The following is a 17,993-nucleotide window of genomic DNA, read 5'->3' on the forward strand; positions in this document are numbered from 1 at the left end:
ACAGAGAGCCTCATTGTCTCTCTGCGCTTCCTGTATGGTCTGGGAATACTAAGATAATTTCTGCTGCAGGAGAATCACCGCCTGAGTTTTAGTATCTTTGGTCTGGGCGTTCTCTTCCAGAGCACCCTCTACCCGTTTGGCGTGCTTCAGTAGATCCTCATACTCTGTTTTCAGTTAATTGAGTTTCTGGAGGGCTAATTCACTCCCTTGTAACTCTATTTTTAATTTGCTGATTTCCTGGCATAGGACACCTTTCTCCTGATTTAGGATGCCTCTCTGTTCAGCCAGGTCATCCCTTTGCTGCCTGATGATACTGAATTTCTGGCACTCTTCATCAAATTCTGTTTGAGAGTGGAGGTCTCTCAAGATTGACTTATTATTTTCCTCTTACAATTTATCTATCTGGTTTTATAGGGTAACTATCTGCTCTGCGCAGACCCTGTTATAGGTTAATTGTTGAGTCAGCTTCTGTTGACTAAGTCAACCTTTTCCTGACAATCTATTTTTGCTGCTTCTGGTTGGGCCTCTTGATCTGCATTATTTTGCTGTTGGCGAGCCAAGTCCTCTTTTAATTTTATGATGTAGTTTGCAGATTCTCTCTCTAACTCTTGGCTCTTTTGTAATGTTGATTCTGCTAAACTAAATTAATCTGGATTGTATTTAACAGTTCAGATTGATTCTGCGCTAGAGTTTCATTTTTCTCCCGCTTTTCCTGCATCACCCCTGTGTGGAGATACAGGTAGGCCGTGATTGTGGCAATTTTGATTTGCTCCTCTTTAAATTTTGGGGTCATATATAGCTTGCTCAGAGCTTGGTGTAACAGGCCACCGTCCTGCCATGTATCCAGGTTCATGGTGGTGACCTGATGGGTTATTTCATGTAGCCAAACTTTTTCATCCTGTTCTGGCCACTCACCACAATATTAATTTCTACTACGGTCATTTTGGACATGTTCATTATTTATTTATGTATGGGTAAACTGTATTCTATTGCTTTTTCTGTCTATTTTTGTGTTGATTTAGCTTTAATTTTAGACACAGGCCTAGTACTTAGAGTATTTGTTTTGAAAGGCGCTTGTACAGTGTAACCCAGTATTCCAACCCCACAAAATATTACTACCTCGCAGGTTAGTCTGCTGTGTTAGACTGTCACGGGTGGCAACCAAAAACCCAAATCCCGACTGACGAGCACCAGGTTTGTTAAGGATTTCAGTCAGGCGACACGCACACCGTGGTCTCAGCCTAGTATGTAGCGCCTAACTGAGGTGCTTTTATCCTCATGTATGTGGATTCACTTTTGGGATGGTACACCACTCAGATCACACCCCCTTTTCAAATACCCCGGGTCACAATGGACCATGAACCAGGCTGGTTGGTCAAATGCAATATTTATTTATTTATTTACATTTTTTAAAAATCACCCACTTTTAATATTGGGCAGCAATCACCAATGGAGTTATAGTTACAAATGAGAATGTGAGCAATGCACTGGGTTTGACTTTTTAGTGGAGTACATACCCACATACCCAGCAGGGAATAGAAGCACTTTTGATTTAGATCAGATAGCACTCAAGTTAGGATTTCCCCCTGCAAAGTTCCCGCAACCCACAACCAATCAATTCTGAATCGATATAAGGAAGCAGCAGGTGATCAGGAATAAGACGCTGAAATCGGAATTCGAATCTGACCTTCCCTCCCCAAATAAGAGTGAAAAACGGATTTGAACTCTTGCAATGTTAAAAAGCACACTCGGAAATGGATGAATAAAATAAGGAATGTGTGCAAAAACCTTGAAACCAATACAGTTCTTCACTAAAGAAACAATGTAAAGGTACTATTAATCACAAGCAATGGATTAGCAAGAGCATACAGTTCGAAAATGTATGGAAGATTTAAAACAGTTTACAATCAAAATGACACGTTGGAAACTTTGCAAATATTTCCATTTTCCGTGTAAATTTACTAAAACGGTTTCTTTGAACAACGTGTGTGTAGCATGAGGCAAAGGACCAGATTAGTTAAGGAGATTGTTTATCAGATTTATTTAAGTTACAGTTAGATTGCATGTTACATATCAGCATCAGAATATATGTATATAAAATAGGGAAGGAGTCTCTGGAGGGAGATGCTTCTCTGTCTCCAACCGTCCTCAGAGTCCGCATTCCACCTCCACATTCTCCTTGTGGAATCCCTGTGGATTCCACATCAGTGTAGCATCTGATGCACCACGCTACACATCCCCTTTCTTTCTAAGCACATCTTCACTCTCCAAAGTCCATTAATCGTACCGGTCTTCGGTATCTTCTCCCATATCTTGACCTCGAAGCTTGTGTTACATTCAAGGCATGTATGGAGTTCATTTGTAAGGAACATTTTTTGTTCTCTCTAGTGTCACCCATGTCACTTCTATCGCCACTTTTGTCTGCACCTTCACCATAATTCTCCCCAATCCCTTCCATAACTCTTCCATTGTTCCATACCCTTCCATCACTTGTTCTTATGGCATGCTTAAACACCTCAATAACTTGAATGGGATCTGACTACTTATTTCCTCTCACTCTCAATGTTTCTGGAAGCTTCACTCTGACTAAACTTCCTACTTTAAGTATTTCTCTACACCTGAATCTCTTTTTATCATACTCTGCTTTGTTCCTGAATTGTCTCTGCCTTATCTTATCAATAGCATTACCAGTTCCAACTTCCATATTTATCACTTCACCCATCCATCCAGGGCAAAGCTTGGTAATCGCCTTCCTACCCCTGCTCAATTCAAAAGGTGATATACCTGTGGAACTGTGCGGTGTAAATCTGTGTGCCATTATGACATTCTTAACTGATTCTTTCCAGCCTACAACAATGGCCCATGCCCATCTAATGGCATCCTTAAGAACCATAATGTATCTTTCAACCATTCCATTGGTCTGTGGGTGATAAATCGCACTGGTCACATGTTCAATTGATCTCTTTACTAAATAGTCTTCCATTTCTTTTGAGACACACTGTGGGCCGTTATCAGATAATATAACTCCAGGATATCCTTCCCTACTACATACTTCTTCCATGAAATTAATAATATTTTTAGTCGTGACACTCGGCATCATTTTTACTTCTGCCCATCTTGTTAAAATATTAATCATAACCACACAAAACGTCTGGCTGCCTTCACTCCATATGGGGCCCATAATATCAATTCCCACTTTCAACCATGGTCTGCTCGGCACATCAGTCAACACCATCGGATATTCATTACTCATACAACCCTTATCAGATTTATTACAAAGGATACAGTTTCTTGTGACTCTCTCGATCTCTGCATCGCATCCCGGCCACCAGTATGTGTTCCTTATTCTGGACTTGGTCTTGGAAATCCCTTGGTGTCCTTCGTGGCCTGGATCAATTATTTTCCTTCGAAGATCTTCAGGTGGAACCAATCTATCCCCTCTGAGCAAGTATCCATCCTGTACTCTCAATTCATCCCTGATACTCCACAGTCCTTGTACATCTGCTTCCTTGATCTTGGAGATAGGGATTTGTCTTTTGTTTATATTTTCCATCACAAATTGTAGCTTGGCATCTTTACTCATGCTTGTAAGCCATTCCTCCTTAGCAATGGCTGTGTCCTGTACCACACATATCATTTCCTGTTGACTTTCTTCATCATCCTTCTTATTATCTTCTTGGGTATTTGTAAGTCTGGATAGACAATCTGCAGCATAATTCCTCACTCCGCGAATATACTTGACCACCACATTGAACTCCTGCATCCTGTGTACCCATCTCCGTATCCTTGCCGACACTTTGTCCAAACCTTTCTTCGTGAATAACTCCACAAGTGGCTTGTGATCTGTATTTACCTCAAATTGCGTTCCCCACACAAAACTCCTGAACTTATCCACAGCCCACATGACGGCTAAAGCCTCTTTTTCAATAGTCGCATATGACTTTTCTGCTCCTTTTAATAGTCTCGAGGCAAACACAATTATCTTCTCCTCTCCATTATGCAGCTGTGCTAACACCGCACCTAGACCCACATTGCTGGCATCTGTCGTGATTACTGTTCTCTGTCCCCTTGTAAAATTCTTCAGGGCCAGTGCAGTTGTGAGGGCACTCTTTATGTACTCGAAATTTTTTTCACAATTCTCATTCCACTCATATTTCACATTCATCCTGGTGAGATCCCTCAACGCACCCGTATGATCAGCAAACTTCCTAACGTATTTAGAGTAATACTCAGCCATTCCTAGGAAAGTTCTCAGTTCTTCTTTGTTACTAGGCTGAGCCATATCATTGATGGCAGACAATAAATCAGGCTTGGGTGCAATACCTTGCTCCGATATTACATGGCCCAAATACTCAATTTGCTCTCTGTATATCTTCGATTTCTCTTTACTCAATGTCATGCCCATCTTATGCAGTTTCCTTAGTGCTCCATCCAAAATCCTATCATGCTCTCTTTGATCCCCCGCAAATATGAGGATATCATCTTGAAAAAATAGAATACCCTTATCACCATCAAAAATGTGATGCATGGTCTTCTGAAATACAGAGGTTGCCAAAATAAGGCCAAACGGCATTCTCTTGTATTGGTATAAACCTTCTGGAGTTATGAACGCTGTCAACTGTCTTGAGTCTTTGTGTAAACAAATTTGATGATATGCTGAGGCGAGGTCAAGGGTTGAAAATACTTTTGCAGGCCCCATCGTGGATAACAATTCCTGAATGTTAGGAAGTGGATGCCTCTCAGGGATGATACACTTGTTCAGTTCTCTGAGGTCGATGCATACTCTTACCTTCCCCGAGCTTTTCCTCACCACAACCAATGGTGATACCCACTCTGAAGCATCAATTTTCTCAATTATACCTTGCTCCTCCAATTTTTCCAATTCACTTTTGACTTCATCTCTCATTGCCAACGGAACATTTCTTAGTTTCTGTGCAACTGGAACACAACCCTTTTTGAGATGTATTTTATGTGTAATCCCTTTTGCACAGCCTATTTCATCTCTGAAAACCGCCTTCTTCACTGCCTCAGTAGACAATTCACTGGATCCAATCATATAGACCGACTCTTCAGCACTAGCATCCAATTTGACTTTCAACCATGCCTGATGTGTCCAGCTGAGTAGGGGCGTTCTCCTTTCCTAGATACATAAACTTTCACTTTTGCAACCCTATCTTTGAAAGCTAGCTCCGCATCAAACCATCCAAGAATGTCTATCTTCACTCCTCCATAAGCGTTTGGTTTGATGTCAGGCTCATTCAGCCATCTCAGGCCAATTTTCCTCCAGATTCTTTCAGGTAGCCTGTACTTTGCTCCTGAATCGGTCATCATTTTAACCGGATTATCATTTATCTTGATAATGGCTTTCGGACTCTCCAGTTCCATTCCATTTACTGTGCTACTGACAGCAAATACACATTCTTCCTCTTCATTTTCTTCTGCACCACCAATCCAGTTCATATTTGCTTTGTCCATTCTACAACATTTGGCAAAATGGCCTTTGCCATTACAATTCTTACAAATGATGTGGATAGCTGGACACTCAGGACTGTTGGCCCAATGCATGGGACTGTCACACCTGAAACATGTCCTGACTCTTCCTCTACCTCTCTGATTCATCTGGGGACATCTATTATTCGTATACCTTCCTCTGTTGTAAACTCCACACCCTCGTCCGAATCCTCTGTTCCTTGTATCACTGTTGCTTCTCATATCAGTACCATAATTATACATGCTCTGTGTTCTAGATTCCTCTTTTAGTCTCACCATAGCATTTTGGTTATTTGATTCATCAGCTTTTGCCATTTGAATTGCGTTTATGGAACTTTCTGACTTCACCGTGGTACTTTTCACTCTTTCCTCCAGTGTGTTGACACAATTCTCCATATGCTCCACCTCCTTGGCTATGCGTAGTACCGTATCTAGATCAGGATCATCTTCACCCCACAGTCTCTCCCTGATCTTAGTACTGTTACACTCTAACATAAATTGATCCCTAAGTCTCTCATCAAGTTGTGGTCCAAACTTGCAATTCTTTGCTAGTTTCCTCAGAACTGTTATGTACTGCTCCACACTCTCCCTGCTTTCTTGTGCCCTCTTTCCGAATTCATATCTCTCCAGAATTGTACTTAGTTTCTTCTCATAGTGTTTGTTCAATTTTGCAATGCACTTCTCATATTCATTTAAATCTCCTTCCTCATCACCAGGCAAATTCGGCAAGTCTTCATACTTTTCCTGTCCTGCTGGCCCCAAACAGTGGAGTAATAATGATTTCTTTCTTTCCACACTATAGTTCGTTCCACAGACAACTGAGGCATAATGCTCGAACGATTTTAACCATCTCTTCCATGGCAAATTGGGTTCCCCAGCTTCCAGTAAAAACATTGCCGGTGGCGGGACAGTGTGCATTGTCATATTAGCAATTTGAACTTGGTCACCTGCTCCCCTGTCACCAATAGTTGCCTCAACAATCTTACTAAAAGCACAATATGGCTCTCACATGTGCTCTTGTGATCCACATGCAACTCAACTCTCTTATTTTGCAATGTCCCTTGTTATTGCTATAAGAGCAACAATAAGTACTGCGACGAGTAGGAGCACGATTATAAAAAAAAAATCACCTCCTTTTTTTTTTTATCCTTCAAAATGAGCGTATCAATTGGCGCTATCACAGCTCTTGTCAATTCGCAATGTCCCTTTTTATTTCTATCATTGCAATGATAAGTACTGCGACGGGTAGGAGCAGGAATATCAACATATCATATGTGTTTTTTTTTTTTTTTATATGCTTCAAAATGAGCGCTTTAGTAGTCGCTGCCACGGAAATTCTCAATTATAAATTTAATCCGCTTTATTCCATTAATTCTTGCCACTTCCTTGAAACACCACGAGCATTGCAACTGTAATATCACATTTGCCAAACCCAAAATGGCCACCGAAACGTGACGTGCATCACAACGTCAAAGGTCCTTTACTCTAAACCGCAAGCTAACTCAGCACACAGAGCTCGCGAATGGCTTGGGAGCCATGTTTACATATGCTTGCAGCTCGAGACGCTCACGCGCGGACTGAACTGTGAGTCTGCCTCAGCCTCTTTACGATAAGATGGCTTGTAACTTTCAAATAGTCCACTGCAATTCCTCTACATATGCATGAGGGGCACAGTTACTTCACGCTCACCTGGAATCTTCTGTATATGGTTTCCACGCTCTTCCAGGCACTCGGGTTTTCAAACTTCCTCGTCGCCAATTGTAGCATGAGGCAAGGGACCAGATTAGTTAAGGAGATTGTTTATCAGATTTATTTAAGTTACAGATAGATTACATGTTACATATCAGCATCAGAGTATATGTATATAAAATAGGGAAGGAGTCTCTGGAGGGAGATGCTTCTCTGTCTCCAACCGTCCTCAGAGTCTGCATTCCACCTCCACATTCTCCTTGTGGAATCCCTGTGGATTCCACATCAGTGTAGCACCTGATGCACCATGCTACATTGTGAAATATTGAAGATCACAGGTACACTATGGAAGTGAAAGTAAGTCTCTAGCTGGTAAATGAAGGCGTGAAAAACGAAAGAAATCAGTTGTGACAATAATAGTTTTACTCTACACTAGAGTATTCAGGCTAGGCCACCAAAGAGGTACACAGTAAGCTCTAGGGTTGATTTGCGAGTTCAACGCTCTCGCCCCAGCGTTCACCCTGGCGGAACCAGTCTAATCCCTCGAAATAGGATTAATGGTTTAGGATTTCACAAGACAAAATTACTAAAGAGATGGAGCTAGCACTAGAAATCAATGGCAGGGTTGCAAGAATGATTGTGACAGTTGAATAAGGTATCACGATAAGGATAGGGTGATGCTCCTCTCTCACCTTCCACGCCTCTAAACTTTTAATCTCCTCACTTTTCTTCTCTTGTCTTTTCTACGGTTCTTCTCTCCTCTTCGGACTCCCTGCTTCTCATCTTGCCCACCTTTAATCCCTCTACCAATCTGTCATTCGTACCCTCTGTCTTCTCTCTCCTCACGACTCCATCTCCTCCTCACTCTCACATCTTGGCTGGCTTTCCTTTCATTCCCAACTCAAATTCCACTTCCTCTGTCTTGTCTTTAAATCTCTTCATTATCTTGCTCCCCCATATCTCTCCTCTCTCATCTAATTTTACACTCCATCCTGTTCCCTCCGATCTGCAGACCTCTTCCTTCTCCTGGTTCCCCAATCCCCATGAGCCTCCTCTCTTTTTCGCTCCTTTTAGCTCCTTGCCACCTTCCACTGGAACTCTCTTCCTCTCCCTATCTGTTCCATCCCCACCTATTCCACCTTTCATGCCTCCTTAAAATCTCTTCTTCTCCACTCCCCTCCCTGATACTCTGATCCTCTTCCACCGTCCCCTCTCCCCCCTTTTTTATCCTCCTCATACTACCTCTCTCCCCCTGCTTCGTTTCCTCTAAAGTCCCCTCTTCTCTCTCGCCTTCAGTTTATCCCACTTCCTGTTCCCCACTTCCTTCCCCTCTCCACCCCTTCCTCCGTCATTTATGTTCACTGGCAAATTGTTCTAGTTGCTGTATTACTGGTTTGACTTATATTTTGTAATTGCTTCTACTGTTATTGTATTCTTGTTGTTATAATGTAAAGCGCTTTGGTGTAAAGCGCTATATAAACACAATAAACAAACATAAACTTAGAGAGTGGGATGAGAACAAAGACAAGATAGGCTATGGGTTTAGATGGGGTGGCAATTGATACTCAAAGTCCACTTTTTAGTTTTTGGATTTTGGACAGTCAACGGTTCTGGTCACTACACGGCAGGGTGCCTGGCAAACAGCTGGACAGTTCTGGTTACTGGGTAGCACTTCTCGACTTGCAATTCTGGTCACTGGATACCACAGGTCATTGGCTGCAAGTCAGTGGCTGCAAGCCCAGCTGGATCAGGATGCCAATGGTACAACTGTTTTCCCCTTGTTAATGTGAAATTTAGTGGGTTTTTTATATTGTAGGCCTTGCAGGGAATGGGATCAGCACTTCTTGGGTTTTGCAGTGGGCCCTGGAGTAGGATCAGCAATGCTTGGCTTTGTTGCTGGAGTCTGGATCAGGAAGATGACGGGTACAGGAATGCAGCGCAGGAATCAGGAAGAGTGTGTCTCTCTGTGTCTTGTCAGGGACCCTTATTTATAGTGCATAATGACATCATCAAAGTATAGGCTGGGCAGGGTTAACTAAGCACACCCCTAAACTTGGATTGGACAGGGGTGCTAATCTCTGCCTTGCTCTCAACTGGTTGGATTTCCAAGGGAATTATGTCAGATTTATGAGATGAGTTTTACAATGTCGATAAACTCTGACATTTACTTTACTTAAAATCTGATTTTGCCAAAAACATACATTTACACCTTTGCAATCTCTTGGCTAATTATATACACAAGTTACACATTTTGTGCAGCAGGTATCCATCCAATCCTCCAGTCTGTGTGACCTTGTTTCACCCTTCTGACACATTTTGGTAATTTTGAGCACGAAGGATTTGTCCTAAAATTCCCTAACTTTATACACAGATGCACATTCTCCCAGGGGATGTGTGTACAAAGATTTATGTTTGCAACATTGATACTTTCTGTTTATCCTCAATACTTTGCACTTTCTGCCCCCTAGGTGTCAGTGAGTTCTATCAGGTGTCCAAAGAAAGCACAAAAAAATAACTTTTAAACTGCAACATTTTTACAATTTTTAAAAGTCTTGCTGCAGAGATAGGAGTCTTTAAATTTTATTCCTGAAATAGTCTTTGTGAAAAAATGGCATTTCCTTTGTCCCTGTCATCATTTTATTTTATTTAACTTCAACTGCTGGCAACTGTCATTTCCTTCAGAGCATGGTGGGGGTTTCTCCCTTGATTGAAGTTATATTGCCCCTTCACACTTCAGGCTTCCTACCCTGGGAGCTTCATTGTCCGGTTCCCAGCAGAGACTAATGTCTGTTCAACCACATAATTATCAGGGGACTGTCAGTATCTGCTGAGAGAGAGGCCTCCTTTTGGTGCCACCCCTCCAAGCAGAAAACCTATTTTTGAACTTGAAACTCCAGCCACCATTGTTTTACCCTTTAATTTCTGATCTTAGATCCATAATTAAAGCAAGCCGGTTTCATAAAATAACACATGTTCTATAATCTCACCAGCAACAAACCCCTTCATATTGCCAAAGACTGGCAGGCTTTCATTCACCAGTGTACTGTTCCAACACACAGGCATTCGTTTTTTTCTTTAGTTTGCAAAAGCTCTTTTTTTTACACGTGGTACAGCTGGCCTTCCTTTTTAAATTCAACCTTTTACCTCCAGCAGATTCACACACTGCCTGCAGCTATAGTTATTCTCTTGAAATGCTGGAGTTGGTCTGAAGCACAGATACATTGAAGCAGGCATGGCTCAGCTAGTTTGAGTCTCTCTCTGAGCAGCTTAGTTTTGGATACTTTTGCAAAGAAAATGACTGTGTTTCCCGTGTAAGGTTCCTGGTTGATTTTTTTTTTCTTTGGGTCAATTCAGAATCATGCCTGGTTTTGCTGAGGCACAGTGAAACACACAGGGCTTGGTAGGGCTTATTAATCAAAGTGGCTTTAAGCAACAGAGGGAATTAGCGTCAAAGCCGCATTTTTTTTAAAGGTGAAAAAGGGTTTCTTTTCAATGGATATTTTGGCTTTTGCAGCAAAGCAACGCTGCTTTTTCCACTTTATTCCTTTTGTTTATGTAGGAGCCCACTGGCAATCTTCTTTAATGTGCCCCCTGGTTCCATCCTGCCCGATGTGTGCTTGGCGGGACGGTGCAGCCATTTTTGTTGTTGTTGCAAAACATAGTTTTGAGCCATGGTGCTCACAGGAGCCAGCGCAACCCTTTTGTGGTTGTTTCTGCGCAAGTGCAGATTAGTGATGTGGGGCAATGTAGTTGAGTGGGTCAATATATCCCACACAAGTTAGGCACTGGCCTCGGGATATATGCGGCCAGCCTGCATTTCCTGAGCTTATTTATCCCTATATCTTTCAGAAGTTGAGTAACTGGGTAGCATTAAAGTGGTTACATCTGTTTTTAAACTTGTTGTTACAAGAATTAGAAGTGTGAGGAATGATGCATGAAGAGCTATATAAGAACCAGTATTATTATTATTATTATTATTATTATTATTACTAGCTGTGCCCAGTGTATGATACTCTGACCTGGAGTGCTCCCTCTATTTTATTCTCAATCTCTATTTCTCACTCTCTCTCTCGATTAGTGCAGGGCTGTGCTTTTTTTTGTTGCAAACACAGATATTATAAAGGTAAAAAAGGAAATGATTTAATTGTACTAGCATTGTAAACTGGAACATTTTAAAATGCATAATGTCCATGTCTAATGATCACTTCCATTATGCATTTTACTCAAAAACATAAACCTCCACTTCTTTTACTGGACAAATCACATTATCCAACTCTAGAATAACTATATACATTATTTCCTGGCAGAAGGATATCATTCCAAAACGGACAGACTGGTGCACTCATATTGGAGATTGGCAGGGGGAACACGAGACCGTGAGATGGAGCCCCCTTTCCTCTTGCTGCTCCTGTACTTGAGTCCTGTGGGTAACAGGAGAAACTAATCTGTATGCAGAGCTGTTCTTGTGTTATTGTGTATTTAGTGTATTTCGTTGTTTAATGTGTGGCCTTACCTCAGGAGCAGTGGAGATGTGGAGCACTGTACAGGGTTTGTGTAGCCAGCCTTTGGACAGGCGCCATTTAACAATAGGGCCATGCTCTGAGTTACAGTCTGTGCGCGAATCCACAGAAGTGCCATGAGCTGTGCAATGGAGTTAAGGCACATATAACGTTATTATTGCTGCATTTTCCACCACGTCCCACTGTTCTTTTGCTCCTATAGCAGTACTCCTTGAGTGGCACTGAACCACTGCCCAAGTGCCAATTGTACAATGGGTTGGCATCATTGAAATATTACCATCAGCATCAACTCTGAGGACTTAAATGGGAACACAATGGGTTGGGGAAACACACACTGCAGTATTCCTGTTAATGGATTCTCTCCTGAAGTTGTGGATCGTGTGTCCTATTGTCTGTTGGATCTGAGCCTAACTATGGACATGAAAAGGCATATTAAAAATCATGCTCAGGTTTTTAGATAGTTGTGGATTGAATTGCCTTATTCAATGTACAGATTTGACATTCGGGCTGTACACAATGTGACGATTCACAAGGAAAGTCAACAAGCCACTAGGCTCATGCACGCACGCTTTTGCTATGTTGCAGGCAGCCGGACACATCCACTGGAAAGGGATTACAAGGTGCACATCCTCCTTCGGACATCCGAAGACATCTCTTGCCATCGCCTGGACGGAATAAATGTGGAACCTGGAACAATAGGTACTATTGCAATTCATTGCTTTCGAATAATGAAGTGGTCAACAGTGTACAGAGCTTCCTATGGAGGATGATCAAATATGATAATACAGATTGCAATTTATACTAATCACTGCATTATTTGTTTTGCATAATCCGTTTTTTTAATGTTTAAAAAATAAGACTGATTAGCTCGGAAGAAAGAGTCCAGAGGAATCGGTTTATATCAAAAAGGATTTATTGTGCCTGATACATTATTTAGACATACGATTTAATCGTGATTTAATACGCTCTTTATATATTACTTACATTGCAGGAAAGTTAAGAATGTACAATTCAATGCACTTCATCCAATGACAATCAATCATTTATTAATTTGTCCGAAAACAGCCGTCATACATCCATACAAACATACCAAACAACAACACATATATGGTAAAACCTGTTAAAAATCATGGCTAACAAATTTGATTTTTTTTTTAATAACTCTGTTTATTGAGTTTCCAATAACATAACAACAACACAGACATGAAACATAGGCATACATCTGACCAAGGCAGTATGGCAATTATAAGAAAAACAAGAGGAGCCCTGTAGGGCCGAGAGCCGTCCGACATTTGTGGAGTGAGGCAGGTACCCAATGTTAACAGCAGTGTCTGTCTATTTACATTAACGAATTTCAGTGAGCATCGAGCCATTTACCCCATATTTTTTCAAATTTGCGGGGGCAGCCCCGTGCATTATATATCTGGCATTCCGAGGCCGCGCATCTGTCCAGCTCATTACTCCAGCGGTTCAATGACAGAGGGTCGGCGGAGCCCCAGTTAGCCGCGATTCATCTTTTGCCAGCCCCGAATGCTATTGCCAAAAACATTTTCTCATATTTTGAGAGATCAACTTCCCCCCAATGCCTAAGAGTATAATTTTGGGATCCATAGGGATTGGTGTCGCTAGGGTGGCAGAGATTGTGTTAATGCAGCTCTCCCAGAAAACCTGTAGCACCCGGCAGTCCCATATCATATGGTAGAAGGTGGCGGGTTCCGTTTTGCATCTGAGGCATGTCTCGTCTTCCAGTCCCCCCCATCTAGCCATGGCCGTGCGTGAATGGTATGAGCGGTGAAGGATTCTCAATTGTATTAGTCAGAGTTTAGATTCTAGACCAATTTCTCTAGGGGACATTAATGCAACAACCCAGTCTTCTGGTTCCAGTTGACCTACATCCCTTTCCCATTTCTCCTTGAGCCCGTCGAGCTGGGTAGCCGCGAAGGAGTTAAGGGCTTGATAGAGCGTGGAAGTAACCTTGGAGGCAATGCTTTGCGGGAGGATATTGGTCTCTTTGGGAGTACAGGGGTGTATGGTTGTCGTGTCAGGGAATTGGGAGCGAATGGCGTGAGCCAACGGCGCGTGTCGAAATCGGTCCATGGGTGCGAGGTCGAATTGCTCTTGCAATGCCTCGAAGTCGAGGAGATGACCCTCTTGTATCACGTGTGCTAATGTGTGTATCCCTTTTGCGCACCAGTGACCGAAGGAGCCCATCTTTACTATTTCCGGGAGGAGTGCATTGTGCCATAGAGGTTGCGATAGTGTTGGTGTACCTTTCCAGCCAATTAGTTTGTGCGCCTCCCGCCAAGCCTGGCAAATATGGTGTATCATTCTGGGTAACAACGGGGGTTGGTCGTGGGTGGCGTAGAGGATCTGCAGCGGGGTTAGCAGGGTCATGGCCTCTGTTTCAATGCGGATATGGGGGAGTGTGGGGTCTGCGTGTATCCGATCATTTACTACCCCGATCTGGGCCGCAAGGTAATAGGTTCGTATGCAGGGTAAACCGATGCCTCCGTCCACAAACTGATCGCTGAAGCGTATCAAGGGCGATTCTGGGTTGTCTCCCCCCCATAGCAGTGTGCGAAGGTGTCTGTCGATGAGTGTGAAGGTGTCTCGGGGAATGACCAGTGGGGTATTTTGGAGTACGTATAGCAGTCTGGGGAGGGTCATCATCTTGAATAACGAAGCCCTCCCCATTAGTGATAGGGGGAGTGATTGCCAGTGAGAGGTATCTCTACTGAACCGGTCAATTACTGGTTGTAAGTTAAGTTAAAGGAACCCATCCAGTGTCGGGTCGAGCCATATGCCCAGGTATCTAAATTCCCTCATGGAGACATGATATGGGCAGGTCTCAGGGATCGCAGCTTCTCCGCCCTGGATCGGGAAGTAAATGGTTTTGGCCTCATTCACCTTTAGGCCCGCAAAGTTCTGATATTCCCTAAGAATGAGAGAGACAATCGGGCAGGAAGTGCGTGGGTTACTGAGGTATATGAGCAGGTCATCCGCGTAGAGCGATAGTCGGTCTTCCCCTTCCCCCCCGGCCAGGCAAATCCTGTCCAGTTAGTGTTAGCCCTAAGCTCAATTGCCAGTGTTTCGATGGCCAAGAGGAAAAGAAGCGGGGAGAGCGGGCACCCTTGTCTCGTACCTCGACCCAGGGGAAATGATTCAGAAGACCTGCCGTTCACCCTTACCGAGGCCTCCGGGAGTGCATAGAGAAGTTTAACCCATGATATAAACGTTTTCCCCGGGTTCATCCGAGCCATGATTGGCCATAGAGCCTCCAACCCCACAGATTCAAATGCTTTTTCAAAGTCCACTGCCAGGAGGGCAAGTGGGGCCGGTATTTCCTTGGCTCTGCTCAGCGCCATTTGCACTCTGCGTAGGTTCATGCGGGTGGATTTGTTGGGCATGAATTCACATTGGTCTGGTTGGACAAGGGTTTCTATCACCTGGAGTAGTCTATTGGCGAGTGTTCTGGCGAGGACCTTGGCTTCACCGTTGATCAGGGATATGGGACGATAGGAGGCACAGTCCTCTGGGGGTTTCCCGGGCTTATGTATGACTATTATGCATGCCTTCCTGAGGTCCGGGGGGAGTGCCCCCAGCTCCTTGCTGCGTAGGAACATACGGTGCATGTGGGTGGGTAGTGAACCTCCAAGGCATTTCCATGTTTCTGTAGGCAACCCATTGGGGCCTGGGATTTCCCGGGTTGGAGCTGTGCCAGCGCCCCTTGCACCTCGGTTACAGTAATTTCAGCATTCAGGAGGTCTGTTTGGCGCTGTGAGAGCTTCGAGATCTCCATCCGGTCGAAGTAGCGTGAGGGTTCGGACGGCGGGCTCTCGGCGGGTGGGGTATAGAGTTTCTTATAGTAGGCAGCAAATGGCTCGACAATGTCGGAGTCATCCGTGAGGAGTGTTCCGTCCGGAGACTCAATGGCCCGTACTTGTCCCCTGGTCTGTTTGCGCTTCTCCAACCAGGCCAGGGTCTTATTCCCCTTGTCGCCCCTTTCATAAATTTGGCTCCGGACTAACTGATAGGCCGTACGTGCATTGTCACGAGCTAGGTTGCTGAGGGCATCTTGTGCTGTAAGCAGAGCATCTTTGGCCCCTTGGGTGCAGTGTTCTAGGGTTTGCCGTTCACATTCCAGGACTCGTACTTCTGCCTCTCTGATCTTTTGGGCTTGTCGTTGTTGGTAGGCTGAGACCTCCAAAATAGCTTCCCCACGGAGAACAGTCTTGTACGCCTCCCAGAGCGAGATCGGGCACTCCACTGAGCCTTCGTTGTTTTCAAAATATTCCGTTGTCTTCTTTTCCAGTTCCTCCGCAATTTCGGGGAGACGTAAGTGATATGTGTTTAGGCGCCAGTTACGATCTGGGCCTCGGCAGGAGTTCTTCATGGTCAGAAGGAGCGGAGAGTGGTCCGATATACTCCTAGAAAGAAATTCAGCTTCAAGCAGCCTGTGGTTTATGCTGCGGGGGATGAAGGCATAATCAATCCTGGAGAATGACTTGTGAACGCCCGAAAAAAAGGAAAAACCAGCCTCATCGTTATGAAGTGAGCGCTATGTGTCCGTCATTCCCAGAGCTTCGGCGAACATGGCTAGTGATGTGAAGGCAGGACGGGTTTCCGCTCTCCTGTGGGATCTATCGACTGCAGCGTCCATCACTTCATTAAAGTCCCCGCCAATCACCCATACATCGGCCTCGGCTTCCAATAGCAGGTTCCGTAGCTCAGATAGCAGTTCCTTCGTCTGCGTGGGAGGGGCATAAATTGCAGCAAGGCCCCATTTCTCGCCCCAAATATCAGCCAGTATCATAACGTAGCGGCCCCGGGGTTCGGTTTTGACTTTGCTAACTTGCAGTGGGACTCGCTTGTGGACGAGTATCATCGTGCCCCTAGCACCTGTCGTAAATCCGGCATGGTAGGTGTGTGAGTAGTTGGATCTTTTGAAGAGGTCAGTGCTTGTGCCCAACAAGTGTGTTTCGTTCACAAGGGCAATGTCCGGCGAGTATCTGTTGAGGTACTGGAGCACCAACCTTCGCTTAATGCTGGAGCCGAGGCCGTTAACCTTCCAGGAGAGCACAGTTACCTTGTTGGGATTCGTTCTATCTGCGTGGGTCTCTTATCATGGCATCTGGAAGGATCAGTGGCGGTCGCGCGCTGTCGGGAGATATGTAGCCGCGTACTTTCGGGGGAGGCGACCGGGGGGCGTCTCATTCTGGTGTTCCTGTGGCCTGGATGATAATGATGTCAGCGGTCTTACCCATAGCCAGTGCTTGGTTTCTTCATCGGCGTGTTCTTGTATCTTGCCTTCTCGTGCCTTGATTCTGTTTCTTTACAGTCCTGAAACTCCCCCCACCCTGTACTCCCCCCCGCAACTGGGAGCACCTGTCGCCCAAACATTAAACTTATAACTTGATCAACTTCTCGTGATAACCCCGGACTGCGTTAGTGCTCGCGCCGCATTAGGGGCGGCGGCCGCTGATTGAGCATTCCCATTCTATCGAGCAGCAGTTTTAGTTTCCTTGGTGCGTGATATTCATCCCTTTTCCGCAGGGGTCCCCGTCGAAAAGTCGTCTGTAATGGTCGGAGGGCGGGAGGGCGAGGGTCTCCCAGGTTGAGGTTGTTGTGTGGGCAGGCCCGATGGCGTCCGCCTCACTCTGGAGTCCGTAAGGACTTGGGTTTAAAGCCAGTCCCATGCATCTTTAGGGTTGTAGAACAGATGAGTAGTGCCCTCATACTGGACTTTTAGCAGTGCCGGGAAGAAGAGGGCATATTTAATAGATAGCGACTGGAGCTTTTTCTTGACGGATTCAAAGGACTGGTGGGCCTTTTGGACTTCTTTAGTATAATCGGGGTAGAAACCGACCTTGTAGCCATTGTATGTGGTCGGGCCGGAGGCCCTTGCCATTTGTAGGATCGCATCCCGATCGCGGTAGTTCAGTAGACGTGCAATCATTGTTCTGGGCGGGGCTCCCGGTGTAGTTCGGCCAGTGGGGACTCTGTGTGCTCTCTCCACGGAAAATAATTTGAATGGCTTCTTGGGGGCAAAGATGTGGGTGAGCCAATCTTCTAAGAAGAGTTCTGCGCTGGGGCCTTCCGCTTTCACTGGTATTCCAAGGATCCTGAGATTATTGCGTCGCGCCCTCCCCTCACTATCCTCAGCATGGTTTTCTAGTTGGGCCACTCTCTGGGTGATCACAGTGAGTTGCTGTTCCATGCGGTGGACCGCGCCTTCTGTGTCAGACACTCTTTGTTCTGCTTCTCCCACCCTGGTTGATAGGTCTTGGCGTATAA

General features: G+C 44.6%; 1 protein-coding gene across 2 annotated transcripts in view; it reads left to right on the plus strand.

Annotated features, from left to right (window-relative positions):
* The window catches only part of PKHD1 (PKHD1 ciliary IPT domain containing fibrocystin/polyductin), a 4,356,595-nt gene that overhangs the window by 3,108,017 nt on the left and 1,230,585 nt on the right, over positions 1-17,993 (plus strand). For both annotated transcript variants that reach the window (XM_069605754.1, XM_069605755.1), the window contains one exon: positions 12,285-12,398. In XM_069605754.1, the coding sequence (XP_069461855.1) occupies positions 12,285-12,398 (114 nt within the window). The remainder of the gene's footprint in view (positions 1-12,284; positions 12,399-17,993) is intronic.

Source organism: Ambystoma mexicanum, chromosome 4p, assembly GCF_040938575.1.
Source record: "Ambystoma mexicanum isolate Mex_15411 chromosome 4p, UKY_AmexF1_1, whole genome shotgun sequence".
Taxonomy (NCBI): Eukaryota; Metazoa; Chordata; class Amphibia; order Caudata; family Ambystomatidae; genus Ambystoma; species Ambystoma mexicanum.